The sequence below is a fragment of the Tauraco erythrolophus genome, chromosome 16 (assembly GCF_009769465.1).
Source record: "Tauraco erythrolophus isolate bTauEry1 chromosome 16, bTauEry1.pri, whole genome shotgun sequence".
Taxonomy (NCBI): Eukaryota; Metazoa; Chordata; class Aves; order Musophagiformes; family Musophagidae; genus Tauraco; species Tauraco erythrolophus.
Window position 1 is genome coordinate 6,281,988 of NC_141480.1, and position 19,598 is coordinate 6,301,585.

The following is a 19,598-nucleotide window of genomic DNA, read 5'->3' on the forward strand; positions in this document are numbered from 1 at the left end:
GCTGGGCAGCTCTCCCACAGTACTGCAGCAGGAGAACATCACCAGCGCGCATCGCGCAACAGAAACACCTTCTTGCAGAAAACAAACGCATCGTTTCTTCAGAAGTGCAGCGAAGGTTGATCCTGATGAGATGTCTGCAGCTTGTTCTAAAGACGTGAAAAAGATTTACCTGATACAGGTAAATCCTCTGGAAAAGGTATTATATGAGAAGCTGTTCACATACTTCAGGAAATTTCTTCAGCACTGAAACAGTAGTTACTCGAATCCAGCAACTTCACTTTGACACTCTCTTCTATAGTTGTTTCTCCTTTTTTATGTTTACATTTGTTCCACAAATTCTGAGTATGAATTTTTAACTTTAGAGGTTTCTTTGGCTTATATTCTTCTCTATAAATCCAAATAAAAGTCTAGATTTTAATAGAGAAGTTCAATATAAAATTTAACTATTTTGTACTTGACAGGACTGTCTCCACCACACACAATCAAAAAAAGAATTAAAATGCTATGTAACCTGCATTTCCTTCCTATTCCCATAACTGATTATAAAGGAGACAGCTACTACATATTTTCTCTACCACATAGGCTCTTTTTAACATTAGATAGTATTTGTTCTGCTTTAACAGAAGCAGCAAGCAAAACCACTCATAAAACTGCCTTCCTGCCAGTGATGTCATAGGCTAACATAACCCATGCTGGGAAAAATGTCCTTCACTTAGGTTGATAGAGGACATCTACAAGAATGTGTAAAATAAACTTATTTTACATGGACACAGTAATAAATACAAGGAAATATATAGAGAAAAGAAAATAATGTTGCAAATAACATAAAAAAATATATTTCTATTAAAGTTCATCACCTTAAGACCAATATCTATTTTAAAACTCAGCTTGAAGTCAAAGGAGCAGAGACTTAGTGAACTATTACAGAAGAAAAACAAATACTGATATTAGCAATAGAAAGTGTTCATTTGACATGGTGATGATAGAGTGATTCAAGAGTGACAGTTGTTATCTAGTCACCAGAAGGAATTCATATTCTGCTAAATAGTATGTTGAGTATGAACAAATTTCCATAAGACTGAAATCTTCAAACGTGTATTCAAGCATAAAATAACTTGGATAAAATATTAATCCCATAGGTGAGAACTGTTTACTGAGCTCTTCTCATAGGGAATCACCTCTCTGCAGGGGCAACATACATAAATCTATATAATATTTTACTCATTTTTAGCACAGACGTTGCCTAAGCTGGTGATTGGAATTCATGCAAATATCAAAGTAGGAAAGCGTGCAGTTCATAGAGTGTGCATTATCAGCAGTTGCCACTTCCCTCTTTGCTTCGCCAGGAAGACAGAATATTCCTAAGGCTTGGTACGCAGCAAGATAAAAATTACGTTACAGTAACATAAAATGACACAAGGTCTATTTTCACCTGTCTACGGAAAGAAATCAGAGCCATGAACCCGGTCATCATAACACAGCTGCAAAACTGTCTTGTGAAGAATGCAGTTTTAAAAGAAAAAAGGAATACTGCACAGCACTAGACATCATACGGATGTAAGAGCAACTTGGTGGCTCACCTTCATTTTCATTTTATATCACCACCATTTAGCATGTATTTAACTGAATCAGCAGCAGATCAGCTATCAAATACACAGGGTCCACTCTTCCTGACCTTTAGAGACAGAAAATCCAAAAGAGAAGACAGGCAGTGCACCAGAACATCTAATTAGCAGATGATGTGGTCGTTCACCACCTCAAAAGCACAAAAGCAGTGGTGTGGTTGAAAGGGCAGAAAAAGGAAGATCAGGGAGCGCCCTGAATGTGTGTAAGACTGCTTTACACACAGCATTCCTTCGAGTAGGCTCATCCCATAAGCATGACTTCGTGAATCTGTATCTCACTTGGAGTAATTCTCACTGAGGGGAATGCTGGATCCCAAACCCTCCCTGTGCTGGGGCTAACACCAACTGAGTCTACGTCTCAGTTACACGCACTTGCAGTTCTTACACGAGGCAAACAGGAAGTTATTTATAGGAAGCTCTGCAAAGCACAGATTGCTGAGGAGATGCCTTACATGACCATAACGCAATCAAAACAAAAGCTGTGGGGTGACATTCCTCTTATTACAGAGTGGTGCTAAGATGCTACTTCAGCTCTAGATAATTACTTTTTATCTGTCTCACAGTTTGAGCACTTCAAGGCCAATCCTAATTTTGAGATAGTGCCTAGAGCCCAAGTGAGTGACAGATTTGGGTATACCAGAGACTGAGTACATGCAGCTAAAAATCAGCATCTCAAAGATAAAATATGCATCATCTCCAGTAATTGCATTTTTTTTAAAGCTTGTCATGAGTAAGAGTAAATATTTGGAAATCAACTTGCTGAAGACAGTATTAGCTTTTTTCCAAATATCAAGTATCCAAACAGTTGCCTGGCTAGCTTACAAGATGCCATTTTACTCACAGTGGCTCTCGCTTTTTATAACTTGAGACACTATTTCAACCTACCAGAATCACTGGATCTTCTGATAAAGTTTCAAAGGCAACACACTGGTCTTCAAAGCTGAAACACTGAGTGAACTAGGATTTCCTAACAAAAGACAAGACAGTATCCCATTGCTACGAAAGCACCTGGCAAATCTAACGGCATCATGAGAAAGAAAGTATTAAAATGGTAATCAAACCCATTATATAATTTAACATGTATTAGAGAAAAAAAATGCTAGAGCTGTGTTGTTATTGGTAGTCTTTTTTTTCTGCCATGACAAGATGTTCCAGGCCACAGAGGTCACAAATCATTGCTAAACAGACTACAGATCTTACAATCTTATAGGCATTTCAAAAAGCTGAAGGTTAAGGAGGGTTCTGCATCAGCAGAGAGAGAAGTGGAAAAAAAAAACACCAAAAAACCACAAAAGGAAGGTGGTAAAAAGTGTTTAACTAGAATATGGGACTTTTTTCCTGTAGATTACTTAAAAAAATGTCCAAAGAAGGTACCTAAGAAAAAAACGGATTGTCAAGAGGCTTTGAATTGTTACACAGAGGTCAAAATCTCCCTGGAAAATTCCTGTGGTATATAGAAGAAGAGAAGGTCAAACCTCACTAAGCCAGAAGAAGCCACAAGACATTTCCCTTGTAAAAAAGGGAGAAAGAAGCAACCATAGCACTTTAGTAAAAGAATTAAAATTCTAATTGTGTGACAATATGCAGAGCAATAATTAGGAAATTTCAGTTTCCAAGCAACCCCCTATGCTTAAAGAAAAAGGACTGAAAATAAAGACTACAAAAAAAAATAATCAGCCAGCCAGCAGTACAGCCATCAAATATAGAAATATGCCTTTTCTGATTAAGTTAAACAATTCCAAACTGAGAAAACCTTCTGGGAAAACAAAAAATGTAGTTACCAGAACTATGAAAATCATTTTTAACCAAGAAAAAATTTTATGTATGAGGCTCCCACCAGCTAAAGTAACTCATTAGTAACAGCAAAATTTTACACAGATAACCCTAAAACAGTAGAAATTCAGAATTTCATCATTACTCTAGGCAAGCAATAATTAGTTGTCTAATTTTAGACAACTTAGAGGTAACCGCTTTCCAAATTACTAAGTTCTGTTGATTCCTGGATGGCACTCAAAGACACATGAAAGGAAGAGAACCCTCTGTAAACAGTCATCAAAAAGAAGCATGCAAGCTCAGATCCTGATATAACTGTTACCATTTGGAAGTCCTCACCATAACAGCCAGTTGAAGACATGCTACTATAAAAAACCTTCAGGTACAGATGCTTTGTAAAATTCTAAAATCTTTCATTATACATTAGGTTTTCTTCTTCAGCAACACTTGAAATAGATTACTCCTAAGATCTTACAGATATTTCCTTACTCCAGAACATCCATATCCCCACTACAGAGGAAAGTGTCCCTCATTGGATAAAATGTATGCTAAAGGAAAACAACTTTCCAGAATTATTTGCTTATTTTGCTGTATTGCATACATGTAAACATCATTTGAGAACAGGCTACTTCAAATAGCATCATCTGTGCACTGCCAAGAGCTCTTTAGCAATAGTTTATTCGGCAAAAGAGTACTTGGGCAAAAAAGAATTATGGTGAAAGAGATTCCATTTTATTTACCTTGATGAGTCATTGTGACAGGTTCTTCACTGGATATATTGTTGTAAATGACCACAGCTGTGGCATTATGTGAAGCTGCTCGCAGTATTTTCTCTCTAAACGTACAGTTTCCTCGCTGCAGTAAAGCAATCCACTGCTTGGTGTTTGGTGGAACTTGGAAACGTGTTCGAGGGTCACAGCCCAGGCGATCTGCAACTGAAATGGGAAACACATTTACACAGATGGCAATTTGTCCAAACAGGCAAAAAAAACCCCACTAACGCCAAATTTTGCCGAATTACTTAACTTACGCACTAGGAAGCCATTAGCCTCTTGTTAGAAAGCCTAAAGCTAACTGCATTCTTATGAAGAAAAGCCTTTAAAAAACCCAACTCACACATCGAAAGCTGTGACTATATGCCCAAGAATTATGCTTCCCAACACAAGCTATTTTTAACTTTAGCGCTGCTAGAACAATGAATTTACATTTGAATCAATACCTGCCTACAGGCTGAAAAATATTACAATATGGTTCATATGCTATAGGCGTTTACGAAACAGCTGTTTATCAGTCCTTCTAGGGACTGTAACTATTTTTTTTTTCCTAATGCAGTCATAAATATCGCTACAGTGCGAAGTATAACTAAATAAAGAAGGTTGTGAAAACAAGATTTGCGAGTTATCTGCCATGTGCAGGCTACTGTAAAAAAGGACAATATTAAAAGCTGATCTTGTAAAACCCCAGCAGCCAACAGCAGCTTTTTACACATGCACATTTCGCCTACAAGGAAGTGCATTCAAATTCAGAGAGAAATAAATGGTTTTGCAAACACAATGCACTCGAGTTGTCAGCTGAACAGGTATCGATGGTATAAAGGAAGAGTAACAGAAATGGCAAACGCCAGATGTCTGAATTCAACAGTGTGCAAAGCTCTTTTGTCCCTTCTGATGCCGTAATGTATCCTGGAACAACCCAAACCCACACAGCGCTCTGTACCAAAGGCACAAAATGCAATGCAGAAGATAACTCCATGATACAGCAGCTGAAACGGATGAAAGACATTTCTGTTTACACAACTGGAAACACACAGTGTAGTCTGACACACTGGTCATTAAGGGATTGTAGAAATTTAGAGACAATAGTAATTTATAATACAAATACATTCACCCTTTCAAACACCAAGAGTGTAAGAATCTTGGGCTACTAAAAATGGTTGGAATAAACAGTGATTTTTCAAGATATAAACAAAAAAAATTTATTTGCATAATAGCTCTGAAAACATGACAGATCCTAAGAGTAATTCGAATGAAGTGTCCCATAAAATATTCCTTTTAAAGAAGTGAGTTCTGCAGTGCAGACTATGGGATTTCAGCAAAAGCTCTACCACAAAATATATCCAGTTTAACATATTAGCCGGAAACAAAACAAAAGATCTTTTTAAGCTTTCTCAGCTTAACATAGCTCAGGTTAAAATCTATAACAAGGAGATTCAAATAACTAAAGGATCTTTTCTGAAACAAGACAGGAAATCTTTCGCTTGCCTGAAGAAAACCAGTGCAGACGAATCTATATTGTGGCAGTTGTACAGGAAGTCGTTGCATCTCTTAATTTGGACAAGAAGTGCCTCTCCCTGTTCCCCTGGAAGGAGGGTGGGGAGCCAGATATAAGCACATCCTTTTCACAATTGTTTTTCAAGGCTGTATTAGACATTTCAGACACGGAGGGCTATCTGCTGTGTTTTTGTGCTTCTGCTTTACACAGGGATCAGGGAAAATCTGAAATACAGATGCCAGAAGCCCAATTTTAGAGAGTATTTTCTTCTGTTGCCCTGACACTCTTACCTGAAACCCTTTGGAAATTGCTGGCTAGCACTGATTCTCATACATTGTTTTGGAGCACTGGTGACGGCCATCACGAACAGAAATGATCACTGGAGTGTACTTGCAGATCAACTGCACTTTCGTAGTCTTAAGCTTAAGAGAACAGTAAATTTCTTTAAAGGAATTATAGTCCTTTTTGAAAATGTGACAGAACCATAACACAGCACTTGTGCAACCAATCGATGTCCTCTGTTAAGCTAAAAGCATTTTACTGTTTAATACACACTTTCCCCCTTACTCAGAACATTTCTACTTTATGTGGGAGGGGGAAAGCACCAGCAGACTGTGATAAGTTTCTCAAGCCTCAAAAGCTAAAATCCCATCCTTCTCCAGTGAAATCCTATTCCAGACTCTCAGGTGAGATACATCTTTTTGAAAATACTACTTAATAAATGTCCACAATTCCAGAGGACCTCTTTAAACTGCCAAAATTAACTCTGAAAGTAGACACTATGGCCAACATAAATGTACTTCAAATATGAGATGGATGAAAAGCAGTAATCCTACGGATGACATAGTTTGCTTCAGTACAAGCATGTCCAAAACTAAAATACAATGTAAAAACAAAAAAGAACATTAAAATAGGGTAATGAGCTATTAGAATGAAGAATCGTGAAAGCAATAAAAGCCAAAAGGCACCTTTCAAAAGGGAGGCAGCATTCTCAAAAGTCTGTTATATAATTCAGTTTTATAAAAATTCATGTAGGCACCTTTAAACTTGTATAGCTTAAATTTTTTTACCTTAAAATCCAACAGAGAAAGTAGTAAGAGATAACAGAAACCACATCTGTGGGAAAAGTAGTATAAAATTTTCTACCACGGCAGAGATCAAAGTCTCTCTCAGCTGTGGACAGAGCTATGAAATGTTACTGGATAGAGCAACAGGATTAGGAAACAAGATATTAAGAGATAAAAGCTTTCCAGATATAGACCAACAAACACCACTTAAACGCATACAGCATGCTATTCCTGAAGAGGTGGATTCAGTATGTCCCGATGAAAATTTAACAGCTGACAACGTTATTTTAGCGCTATTTAAGTAATACAAAACAATTAAAGAAAATCTGGTTGTTTTAGATAAACCTGAACTAAGTAACTGCAAGTCACTTGAGATTTAATAAAAAGTCAGAACCCACTTTTTTCTCCATTAGCATCCTGTTTACATCACACAAACTTTAAGTAACCTTTTCACTTTTAAGTAAATAAAATTCAAGAAGAAGAATGGAAAGGGAGTTTTTCTGGTCCTCTTTTCAACAGACTTAGTACACTCTGAAAAGAGTGAAAGCCTTATAATCATGGGGAGCTGGCTAAAATGAAACATCCACTGTACACCTGAGGTGCCAGGCGCATCAACTGGCATTGTAAGGGACCTAGATAACACACCGTGTCAGCAAGAATCATCATTGATAGCTCTCCAGTACCGTGCCATCTATGCTCTATTGTCCAAAGTCCAATTAGGATCGAAAAGACTAGGGCTTGCAAGTATTACCTGGATGATGTCCATGCCAGAATGAAAAGCAACTTCACATTAAATTAAAGGTATTCTAAAACAAATCACTTGCACATCAAAAGATACGATCAGAAGTAACTCACGTAATTTCATAATTTCAGAAGACATAAGCATACAGAAGGCCACCTAAATATGTTTCCCTATAGGCGTGCTACTCTTCCTGCTTATTTGAAATATAAGTTATTTACTCTGCCTTTCTCCATGTCTACCTATGGACCATAAAGGTGTTGGCAAGAAATCAATTTTCTGTCAGAAGGGACAGCCTGCTGGGTTAAAGAGCTATGTACAATGTTGTTGGAAATACCTCCCTTCCTACTGCAAGCCTCAACACCACAGCAGTCTCTTTACAGAAGGATCCGCTACGATTTAAGTATCTACAGATAGGCTGCATGCTTGTTCTCAACTTTAGGAGAGGTTCAGTTTCCTCTTGCAGAACACACAGGACTGCTCAATTTGCATAAAACTGTTTCTCTTTCAGCGTTTTTTTAAATTCAAGAGCCCTTCCTGCTGAAGGACTAATGTTTGTGACAGCATTTTAAGGATTTGTGTGAAAGAAACAGTTAATACAGCAACAGATCCAGTCAGGCTTCCCCAACTACTGAAGCAGTATTGGCAAGCTTACATGAGAACAGCAGCAGTACTTTCCTCCTCATCTTTTCCAATCGCTTGACCAGGTTCTTCAGCCTTCCCACTGTAAGAGGGACAGCCATCTCATGGTGGCAAAAATGAAATTAGCAGGTGACCTGTCAGAGGCTTTGTCAGAAGGAAGCACACACCTGCTTGAATGCAGACTGTCTCCTTCCACTTCTGAAAGTGACTGGGTTTGTTTTCTCTCATATACTGGTGTTTATATTGCTCTTGCATTGCTTTGAACATAGCTGGGACACCCCACCTCAGTCAAGGTTGCTGCAATGATCATTATCAGACTTTGTCCCCTTCTCACAGAGGCAGCCTAGTGCCAGGATCCCGCACCCCGGGCGTTAACTATTTCATTCCATGTGTGGTTTTTAATTTTATTTTTTGTTCCAAAAAAGGTCAGATATCTTGATATTGATAACACCTCAGCTACTACTCTGCTCTGAGGCCAGCACCCATCACCAGAGCTGGGCTGTCTCAGCTACACATACAGAAATCATTTTAAAGTCTGACCTTCAATCACTGTAATCAATAGGTGGAGAGACACCACCAATATTTTGAGGGGCAGCAGATCAAGAGACTCATTGGGACAGAAAACAGCAGACAGGAAGATGCAGTCCCAGGCAGCCTGTGCCTCAAAGCATTCCCTGCCTCCAGCAGGCACTGCCCAGCGCGGTGCTACACAGCACACCTGACTGGCAAAAACAGCCAGTCTTGTGCAGCACATTAATTATAATCCTGTGATAAAATTTCTAGAAAAGGAATTCAGCAGGGAAATTTACAGAAGCAACAGAGGACATTGATTCTTTCTTATGTCAAGGAAGGGTACTAATTATTTGCTATCCCATTAGAGTTTAATATGTGTAATATATATCTTTTCTTTCAATGCATTACTACTTGTGTTATTATCAATAAAGTCCTTATTCAAGCCAGTTACAACTTCCACTTTTTAAAAGTAGTGTCACAGAGTTATGTACAGTGATGTTTTATTTTCAAGAGCTATTTCAGGTAATTGCTTTGACTAAAGTTGGCTTCAACACTGAAAGAAACTCTTTGAACAAGGGTTAATCTTGTTTCAGGGAAGAAGTTAAACAAAAGAAAATCACCGAGGCTTAGAACAAGAGTCCTGCAACAGTTCAGATTTAATCTTGTTAGCTCAGTAAGTATACTACAATTATGGCTATAAACTCCAAGATATAACTTCCACTTTCATTATCAATTAAAAACTACTAATTAAACTGGACACTAAGACCAATGGTAAAAAATGAATGCTCCGAACAAGATTTTCTTCCACTACTCTATATTTATTGATACACTTGCTTGTTGCATTTTCCTAAAGCTTATTGTTTTGGATTCTGGGTCAGAAAGGAACACAAAATTCTGCCTGAATGTTACCTAAAGCTCTGCAGTTACCAGGAAACTGTCATTTTAAACCTTCTGCAGCTAGAACTTGTTCACACAACATGTTTATGAAGCATCAGCTGCTACAAAATGCTATAGTTACAGTACCACGCACAAGATATATCTTCATTCCTAACACTGTTCCCCACTTTCATCTTTTTCCAACATATGTTTTTCCTCAAATTCTCAGTCTCCTTGCCCAGCCACAACCCTTCTACCCCTTCAACACAGATCTCCCCTTTCTATGAGATCCTTCTCTAACAACCATCACCTCCCGGCAAGCCCTTTAGACTCCAGTCCCTTTCCATTCCCCTTCACCCCCTCGTTCCTGACCTACTGGCTCAGTGAGTCTTAACATTTTCAAGTCTGGCTTTGAGTCTGCTGCTATTTCACTTCCTATCAGTCCCATCTCCAGTCCTAATCACCCTGCCTGCCTCGCCGCTACACAAGCCAGCCAAGGTGCCCAAAACCTCACCTCCCAACAAGGTCCGACCATCTGTGAGGGGACTTTGAGAGCACACAGGATTAATGCTTCCAGTCCTCAACTGTGTATCCAAACCCAGAACGACACGCAGTAACTCAGACTCAACAGTTACAGAAGAGTCCTGTTCACCATGAAGGACATGTTTGAGGGAACTAAGCCACAAAGCATTGCAGTTTCTACCAAGAACCATTAAAGTGAGTTTTCAATGGCTCCTCGCTTGGTTTGCCATAGCAAGAGGAATACGCCTGACTCGTAAAGGGTCAGTGCCACAACTGGTGCCAGGCACCTAATACCAAAGATGCTTAGAAGCAGAGCTCACTAGAGTGGCACAAGACTGAACACTTACACAGTGCACGTACAGACACTGCCACAAGTACCTGGGCAGCCACTGCAGGAAGTCTGGGCTGAAATGGCTGGTTCCACAAAGTCACAAATAACAGAGTAAGGGACTGAAAGAGAAGTGCTCAATAACCTTCAGAAAGAGGTGATATAAACCTGAACTAAACTATCAGGACAGCTACATCAGGCTGCAAAGATGCATTTCACTATTATCCTTCCACGCAGAACGAGAGGAGCGTTTTCTGATAATCTGTAAGCATTCCCATCCAGAAGCTGTGTAAAACGCTCTTCTGCTAAGAAATTATTTAAGTCAAGACAAAAGATTAACAAGTCAGAGGAAGTAAGAAAAGGAACTAGAAGTGGAAGAACAGAAGAGAGATTAAGAGAGCAGCTCTGCTGCTATCGCGTGTTTAACACACTTGGAAAGATACGTGCACACAGGTGCTGTATTTACAACCAGCAACCAACTGGGACCGACAGCTTGCTGGAGCTGTGCTTTCACCAGTCGCATTCACGAGCGGTCACGCAAATTGCTGCCATATCACTTCCAGGGGAACATCGCTTTTGAAAGCCAGTATCAATTTCATACAAGGGTCTATAAAAAGAACAAGGAAAGAGTTTTGATGCATGTATTAACATGACAAGGTTGAATTCCATTAAATAAATTCTGCTAAAGAAACAGGAGAAGTAAAAATATTTGACATACTCAACAGCACAAGTCAACAAAAACCATCACAGAGCACAACACAAAATCAGTGATGGCGTATGTTCAGCAGCAGATCATTGGCCCTAAATCTCGAATTTGTGAATTCATTTATTTCCCTGCAGGCAAAGAATAAGAGATCTTAACACAGCATGCAGAAATGTGACACCAAGGATGCTTCAGCTCTAAAATACAGATTTCCCAGTCTACGCCATCAAGGCACTAAGAGATCACCCATGTTCATGGAAATTTCAAGGGACAGCCCATGAATGGGTGAATGCCTGACATCAACGCAATTTCAAAGTCAAGGTATCTTCAGACAGTTGCTAACAGTTGTAGAGTCCTTTTCTTAGAATACATGAGAACTGGGGCAGAAGAGCATTTACTGCTCTACCAGCAGAGGCTGGTGCTGGCTACTCATATTAAGAGCTTTTAGAAAAAAATATTTGGCAAACAAGTTCTACAGCAATATTAACAGGCTGATAAAATGGCATTAGAGCAATTACTTTCAGCAAGACAGCACTGTCTTTTATCAAATCTAGATATAAAAAAGCAGAATATAAACATAAGATCCTTAAGCGTTCAAGAACATCCTAACTAAAAGCATAAAATATTCTAGTCCTTCCTGCTACATGAAATATTTTTAAGCCACATAAGGTGCACCTCAGCAAAATCAAAATAAAATGTATACTATATAACAACCTACATAGAACAATTCAGAATAGCTTTAAAGGAAGACAATTGCTGCAGTGTTTTTAAACAGTTTTCTGTTGACAAACAGAAGGACAAAACCGAATCTCCCCAACAACTGATGGCAAAGCTTTAATGACTGCAGCATGTCAAAACAGCAGAAATTGAGGTCTGCAATTTCATGATTCCTGCTGTGCATTCTCACTGAGGTTATTCATCATACAATACTCAGCAGTACGGTATAAAAATGCTGTTTATGGACCACTGAGAAATTCATTTAGCTCTCCTCTCATTCTTAGCTTCCAGTGACAATGCTGTCAGCCTCCCTCAATGTTTTAATCACACTTTAGTGAAGACCACATCAGAAGAAAGCAGAAAAAGTTACAGAAGCAGGTTAAAAAGTAAATAATACAAAAAGTTTTTCTTGATGAATAATGTAGCTACTAAAAAAAAAATCAAGTGTTTTGGTAACTTGCATGTATTAAAAGGCAGCAGTTTTAAAAAGCCTAAAAACAGTACTTGCAATAACAGTGTTCATGTCCCTCGTGCTTTCAAGACAGCCTTCTGATTGCGTACGCTGGCTGGTGTGTGTTTAAGGGAGGAACATCAGGAAGAAGATGATAGCTGACTCAGAGCACAGTGAGGGCAGAATTTGAAGTACAAATGAAAATAATTTTACAGCAGACTTGCTCAACGATTTCTGCTTCCTCACCCTTCCACCCAAAAATATGCCACATTAATATATTCTAGTTAATACTTTGTAAAGCTAATGAAACCAAGCTTCAATGAAACTGTCAAGCATCTGCTGATGTGCAGTCTGCTTCCTAGGTACTAGAAGCTTACAGCAGGCTGCTGAGCAGGATGTGTTTTTGCTCTGAAGAAGCATCAAAGTATTTTCCTGATCTTAAGATCTGGTAAATTCTCAAAAGCTTTTAATAATACAGTAGTTATGCATTATCAATTATTTTAAAAAAACTCTTAATATTCACCACTTAAGAGTCTAGTTTTAACTGACTACATTCTTTCACTTAATGCATTATTGAGGGGTTTACTGTTCAGGAGACAGGTTGGGACCACTGTGATCCATTTCTTAAAGATGGCAGTTTAGATAACGTCAAGAAAGTTTTTCAAAATAAGATACTACTAAAACCACATTGTTATGACTGAAGCAATTGGTTGCATTTCAGGCAAAAAACCAAGACAACTCGCTTGCTTAAATTAGTGTTCTCTATAAAACCCAACGTTTGTCAGAAAACAATCAATGGAAAACATTCACTTAATAAAATGAAAACTTATTTGGAAGCACTACAGTGTTCAGGACTGCAAACAAGCACATTTTGGACTGGCGAAGAGAGTAACAGCTCGATGGCTTCAGTCCTTCCAAGTCTTGATGGACAGCTTAAACGGCATTTTTATGAAACATACACTGAACAATCATGACTTCATGCAGCTGCAAAAACCATCCAGTTGCATATCTACGACAGCGAGAGAACTATGCAGCTGTTCTGAGATTCGCGGAAATGCTGTAACCAAATACTGTTAACTATCACTTACCGACTCCCTGTAATTAGTTTAGAAATAACACCTTCATCGCTCAATATGACTAGCCTACTGGGATCCACGCTGGAAAACACATTATGCTTTGCAGAGCCAATACTAAAGCCAGCACTCTCAAATCATGGATTTTTTAAATTTCATTTTCCTCTGGGCAAGTTTTTCCTCCTCTCTTGTCAGAGCTCTCTAGGAAAAAGCCTGCAAAACTCAGACAAAGGCTAACCACCCTACAAAGGGGGCACCCGACAGCATGCGACCGACGGCTGCAGAGGAAGCGTTACCTCCGTTGATGGGCACGGGAGCCACCAGCAGGCCCTTGACCTCCACCTTGGGGGAATCCTGCCCGTAGCGGCCGCGGTCGATCCTCAGCAGCGTGGGGCCGCCCCGCTCGGGGTTCAGCACCGTCACGTTGATGAGGGCGGTGTAGTACGCCTGGCTGGCGTTGTCGGCGCCGGCCGGCCGGACCCGGCACTGCCAGAGCAGCAGCAGCAGCAGGACGGAGGAGCCGCCGTTCCCGTGCTGGCGAGCCCACCGCCAGCTCATCTTCGACTCCGGGCGAGCCGACGGCCGTCTCCGGTTGCCTCCGCCGCTCCCCCCGCTCCCTCGCGGCAGCGCCGAGCTCCACGCGCCCGGGTGTATTTTATCCCATCTGACAGCCCAGGAGCGGAGAAAGACCATAAGCAGGCGGAGAGGGGAGGAGAGCACGGGCTCATGCCATGGGAGGAGCCAGGGCAGTCGCGGCAGGTCCCAGACGAGTCCGATCCGCCGGCTGCGGCCCCCGGGGGAGGCTGCTCGGGGCGAGTCCCGCTCCGCCGGCCCCTCAGGACGCCGCGCTCATGCCGACCGACCGCCGCCGTGGAAGAGCCCGGCCGCCCGCCTCTGCCCGTGCCAGGCGACGGGAGGAGGCGGGGGCGGCGGCGCCGCGGCCCCCTCTCCGCACAGCCCCGAGGAGGTCGCCGGGAGGAGCTGCCGCTGCCGCCTCAGTCGCGCTCACACACGGCCGCGGGGCTCGCCTGGGGCTCGCCGCGCCGCACCGCCTCGCCTCAGAGTTCGTCACCGCCTTAGTGCGGCGGGCGGCGCATCCCGGTGGCCGCAGCCGGTGGCCGCCGCTCCATGCTCGGCTCGTCCCAGGAGCGACGGGGCCCCGGCACCTTCCCGCAACCGCACCGCACTCCACCACCGGCTCCGCGCCCGGCGCCTCGACTGCAGCCCGGTGCGCCCCACACTGCGCAGGCGCGCCACGCCCCGCCCAGCGCCACGAGGGCGGGAGGCGGGGCTGGGAGCGAAAGCCACGCCCGCCAGGGGGTGGGGCTAGCGGGTGGGCGGGAGCCGCTCGGGTGACGTCACCGTGGGCGTGGAGGTGTGGAGGAGGGCGGCCATGGCGGTGGTGAGGGGGAGGCTGTCCCCGGTGCTTCCCGGCGCCTGCAAGGAAGGCTTGGCTCTAGCGGCCCGCGGTTCCTCAAGGCATTAGATGCAGGGACACATGGGGGCTCGTATGGCTCCTCAGCGTCTAGGATTCCCAGATGAGGAGCGCTGACCGCTAGAAAGATACACGAGACGGTTTAAAAGTGCGTCTGAAATGGGGGAGAAAAGGGCTGTATGTGTGAAAAAGAGGTGGGGTGTGCCAGTCTGTCCAGTGAACGCCGAAAGGGCTGTTGGAGCAGGAACAACGCAGCCACCCCGTCAGGATTTAGTCACTCCTCCCTACTTTGGAGGTGTTTGCTTCTGGCGTACTAAAATGGGAAGCCCTACAGACAACGCAAATGTTGTTAATAAATATTAACCCCATGAAATACTATAAAACAACCTGACGAATTACTTTATGTAACAATAGTTTTAAGGATTTCAGCCTCTTTGGAAATGTAACAACATAATTGCTGCTTGGGATTTTGAAAGGCAAACTTATCTGAAAATTATTTATGGCAAAGAAAACATGTAGGGTGGGGCTGTGGGTTAGGACATTTTCTAAGTTTCTGAACAAATAGCGGTGCTGCTGTTCTTTTGAGATATGGTCTCCTTGGTGACTTCCCCAGCTGCTCGGGAAGGCCCTCAGATAAGCCTGGTGTTTAACCTAAGCATCTCATTAAACTGCTCTCTTTTGGAAGGTTTTTTAGCCTACCCGTTTGGGATGCACCTGGTCACACATGCACGTAGGATAACACCATCAAAGCACCGTCTGTTTCGTTGTGAGTAATGGTCAGTTATTATAGCAAGTGGTGGGTCTAATCCTGCTCTTGGAGAGACCTGTGCTGTTCCCAAGGAAAGCAGCAGGCCTGCAAACCTGTATCTTGGAGCAGAACGGACCTATGGGCTCTGCTAAAGGCATGTAGCGTGTGGCTCTGCAAAATCCTCGGAGAAGCTGTTTATGAAGAGCTCTACAGAAATGTCACTACAATCAATCCAGGAAATGTTTCTGAAGCAGCAGCTGAATGTTTTGCTCCCACTTTTTAGAATTTATTTTGCCCCTCTTGGTAAATGCTGGGTGAGGAACCACATGCCATTAGCAGCCCCTCAACAGTTCACCCAACCCTTCACTCCAGCCCTCCGTGAGAGTCATGGCAAACATACTGATCCTGCACCATGCAGGGCATATTTCGGAGCCGTTCCTCTTGCAGTGGAGACAGTAGTTTGATTTTTCAGCACTAAGAGCTCTGCATCGTTTTGATGCAAAGTCATGTGCTTTTTTGCTGAAATGTCCTCAGAAGGGGTGGAGAAGTCCTCGGAGCCCGAAGGCTTCCTTGGCATTACAGTGATGGCCCCGGAAGAGGAGCAGCCGAGCGCGGCTCCAGGGTGCACAAACCAGGGTATTTAATGAGCAGAGCAGTTTCAGTCTCCTCATTCTCCAGATGGTCAGATCCCTGGATGGGGAGAGGAGAGTTACAAGGTCCTTTTGGCTGCTTTCATCTGCAGTGGAAATGGATGAGGGGATGGTGGTGGAGAGGCTGGAGCTGAGGGGATGTCCCCACGTCTCCCCACAGCGCCCAGGGCAGCCACATCTCTGCTGGCGGCCGCTCCTCGGGGAACCGTTTTCTCGCCGGACAAAAGGCACTGCGGTCTTTGCAGGTCACCGCAGGGGCGAGGAGGGAGCTGCGCTTCGCCCTGGCTCCTGGTGGAGTTTTTTTTGGGAAATGGTCATAAATCCATTTATGTTCCATTTCCAGCGCTCGCCAGGCGCTGAACGTTTCCTTCAGCCCCGATCCCGCCCGTGACTCACACCCGCCCGCCGCTTTCCTGTCAGGTTTCACACTGCCGAAGGCGAGCGAGCGGCCCCGCCGCCATCTCGCAGTGCGGGCACTGCCCGGGGGCGCGGGGCCGCCGCCGGAGCGAGGGCGCCACCTGCGGGGGGCACCGCCGGCGCCGCGCTGCCCTCCGCCCGCCGGGGGGTCCGAACGGGTGTCAGGGAAGGGGCTCCGCCGCCGTCGGTCCCGCCCGTGCCCATCACCGCTGTGTGGTGAAGGTGGTCCCTGACCGCCGGGGCCGAGGCGGCGAGGGAGGGTCGCGGATCCGGGGCAGACGGCGGCGGGGCAAAGCGCTGGGCGCCGCGTCCCGGCTCTTGGCCAGCTTACCCGGAGCACGTCTGCCTTCATCATGAGAAAACACCGGGTTTCATCCTGCATGGAAACGCCACGAAGGCCAGCTGTTTCCTAGAGCATCAGGGGACATGCAAAAGGAATTTAAAAATAATAAACCCAAAATGTGCTGGTTGCTTCGGCCGGAGTCGGGCTGCCCGGTGCCGACGGGGAGCCGGGAGCCGAGGAGCGCTGCAGCCCCCGCGGGCAGGAACCAGGGAGCAGCTGCCAGTTACGACTTTATTCATTTTCACATTTAGATATTACAACAAAACTCTTAATGACAAAGGCTAACAAGTACTATAGGAGGAGAGGAAAGAAAGCAGTGTTCTAACTGGTTTGATATATAACCATGAACTTCCAGAGACAAGACTCAACGTAAGTTATACACACTCACATACGGTAGGAAAACTTCACACTGCAAACACCCAAACACTCACCCACAAAACACTCACACACACACACGGACCACACTTTTGTACTCACACACAATCCATATTGTAACCTACTCACTTCAAAGGCAGCGCACTGAAACATTGAATGCTGCTGTAGCAACAACAGGTACCAGGTTAAAATATTGCAATATAAATGAAGTGTTACTTGATACACAGGTTTTTCTTCAGAGATGCACATGTGTTTGCAAGTAGGGGACCCAACGCTTTGTTTTCATGAGGGAGGAATGTCCTCTCAACACCAACACTTTGTAAGGAAAAATGAGACTGCACGTAGATCGGGAACAGACGTTTTAAAGCAGGATGATGATAAATAGCTTAGCTTCAATGTTGAGTTCCAGTAAAAAGCCCAAACAAAACAAAACAGAGAGTGCATTGTGAACAGGGCAGGCACAATTATCGAACCCTGGGGTTTAAAAGTTGAAATACTCCCTTGTCACTGTGGAAAGACAGTCAACACTGTTGTCTCACATCTTAAAACCAAAACAGACCAGCTTCATTTCATGCTTATGCTCATCTGGAGACTGAAAAAAAATGCAACGTGGGGAAGGGTATCAGGTTTGTACACTCTGATTTTTGTATACTTTTAAGAGAGCAAAAGTACAATTGTCTCAACAGCCCTTCAATATCCCTCACCACAATTGTTCTCCATCAGCAGGAGTGTCTGAAGAGGAGCCAGCATTTGCTCATATCACAGCTGCATTGTTCGTGCAATGCCGTTGACACAGGTACAATAGGATCTGATTCCACCCCCCCATCAAGATGGGAGAAAATCAACTTCATCAAGAGAGAAGATAAACTTTTGTGGAGTCGAATGATTTGAATGTTCAAAAATCAGATGTTGTGCCAGTGCTTTGCCCAGAGTGAAGCAGGGGATCGTTACCAATGGCTCTGATGAAGTAACCTTTCTCCACAAGGATGTTTGTGAGCAATTTACGGCTGAACCTAGAGACAAAGTGCAGCTGTCCTGGCTGGTTGGGAGTGCTGACAGCCAGATAGGGCACTCTGTCCCCTTTCTGCTGAGGAATCCTGCCAATGCCCTGCAAGTGTCAGGCTTTGCTAGTACATTTCTGTCCCTCACATATGGACAAAGACTTGCAGCTACTTTGAAAATCTGTTTTTCAACTATTATTTAATTTATAGACCTCTTTCTTGGGCCCTGTCTCAGATGGGGCTGTGTTTCCAGGCAGAGAACTGTTTGTGAAGCACTGGAAACAAGAGAGCCTGGGTCCTATGGATGTACATCACCAAGCGAGCAGCCTGAATTCAGCTTAGCTGTCTGTCACCTTGCACCCACATGAATGTCGGTGGAGATGCCCAGCAGCATGGGGCACATGCAGCCTTCCTTCTGTCAAGGGAACCACCAGTTCAAAAACCAGGGCAAGATGAGGGCAGGAAAATTTGGTCTGGCCTACACCCCGTTGGCTGTCCTACTTCCTTGGCCTGGCTCTCTAGCATCTCCTGCCAGAGGATTCTTACTGAGTCATAACAATTACTTAAAGATGCTTAAATTCTTGGCAACTTCAGGAAACACCAGTAGAAGTCAGGGAATTCATTGTCACATGCAGTTTCCAATTCCACGTCCCGAGCCAGTTTGGCTCAAGCTGGTCCAGTTTTGTGCTTCTTTTCACCATGGAAATCACAGCCATGTCATCCTGCTGACATGAAAAGGGAGGGGAACATTGGGCATTCTGCAGAGGCTTAGAGAATCTGAATGACAGGCATGCTTTTCCCATGTGCTAAATAAATCTCCCCATTACACTTGTGCGGAGAACTATAATTAAGACTTGGGAAAGTCATCCATAAGGACTCACAGGCTCATGTCAGGAAATGCATAAAACTCTCTGCTGGAAAAGAAATACTGTTTGGGAAAGCAGTACGTCTGACAGGAAACACAATTTTAAAAGTCCAAACCAAACCCTTGGCTCTGTGCACAGAGGTGTGGCCTGCAAGCAGAAACTCCCGGTGCGGAGATGCCCTGGTGCACGGAGCTCTGCCAGCCACGGGCATGTGGGAGAAGAGATGATGAAAAGCTGTTCAGATGAGCTTCTTCACCCAGACTCCTCTGACGGTGACGTAACCGTGCTCTGTGGCTGAGCTCTCGGATGTGAGCAGGATGGAAAGAAGGAGGTGGGAAGCGGTGAGGCAGCAGCACAGAAATCTGTAGAGAGGAGCTGCAGAAGTTCCGCAGAGCTCTGAATTCACGTAGTATCTTTTAGAAACAAAAGGCCCAAGTGATGAGATGGTTCCTCAGCAAATAAA

The 19,598-nt window shown here is 43.7% G+C and overlaps 1 protein-coding gene across 2 annotated transcripts in view; it reads right to left on the reverse strand.

Annotated features, from left to right (window-relative positions):
• The window catches only part of RNF130 (ring finger protein 130), a 48,448-nt gene extending 34,358 nt beyond the window's left edge, over positions 1-14,090 (reverse strand). Inside the window, exons 1-2 of one of the 2 annotated variants that reach the window (XM_086621761.1) lie at positions 13,597-14,090; positions 4,139-4,333 (exon numbers count right to left, since the gene is read on the reverse strand). In XM_086621761.1, the coding sequence (XP_086477887.1) occupies positions 4,139-4,333; positions 13,597-13,993 (592 nt within the window). In that variant the 5' untranslated portion in view covers positions 13,994-14,090. The remainder of the gene's footprint in view (positions 1-4,138; positions 4,334-13,596) is intronic. The other variant, XM_086621760.1, reaches the window with a different exon arrangement.
• Positions 14,091-19,598: the final 5,508 nt, after the last annotated feature.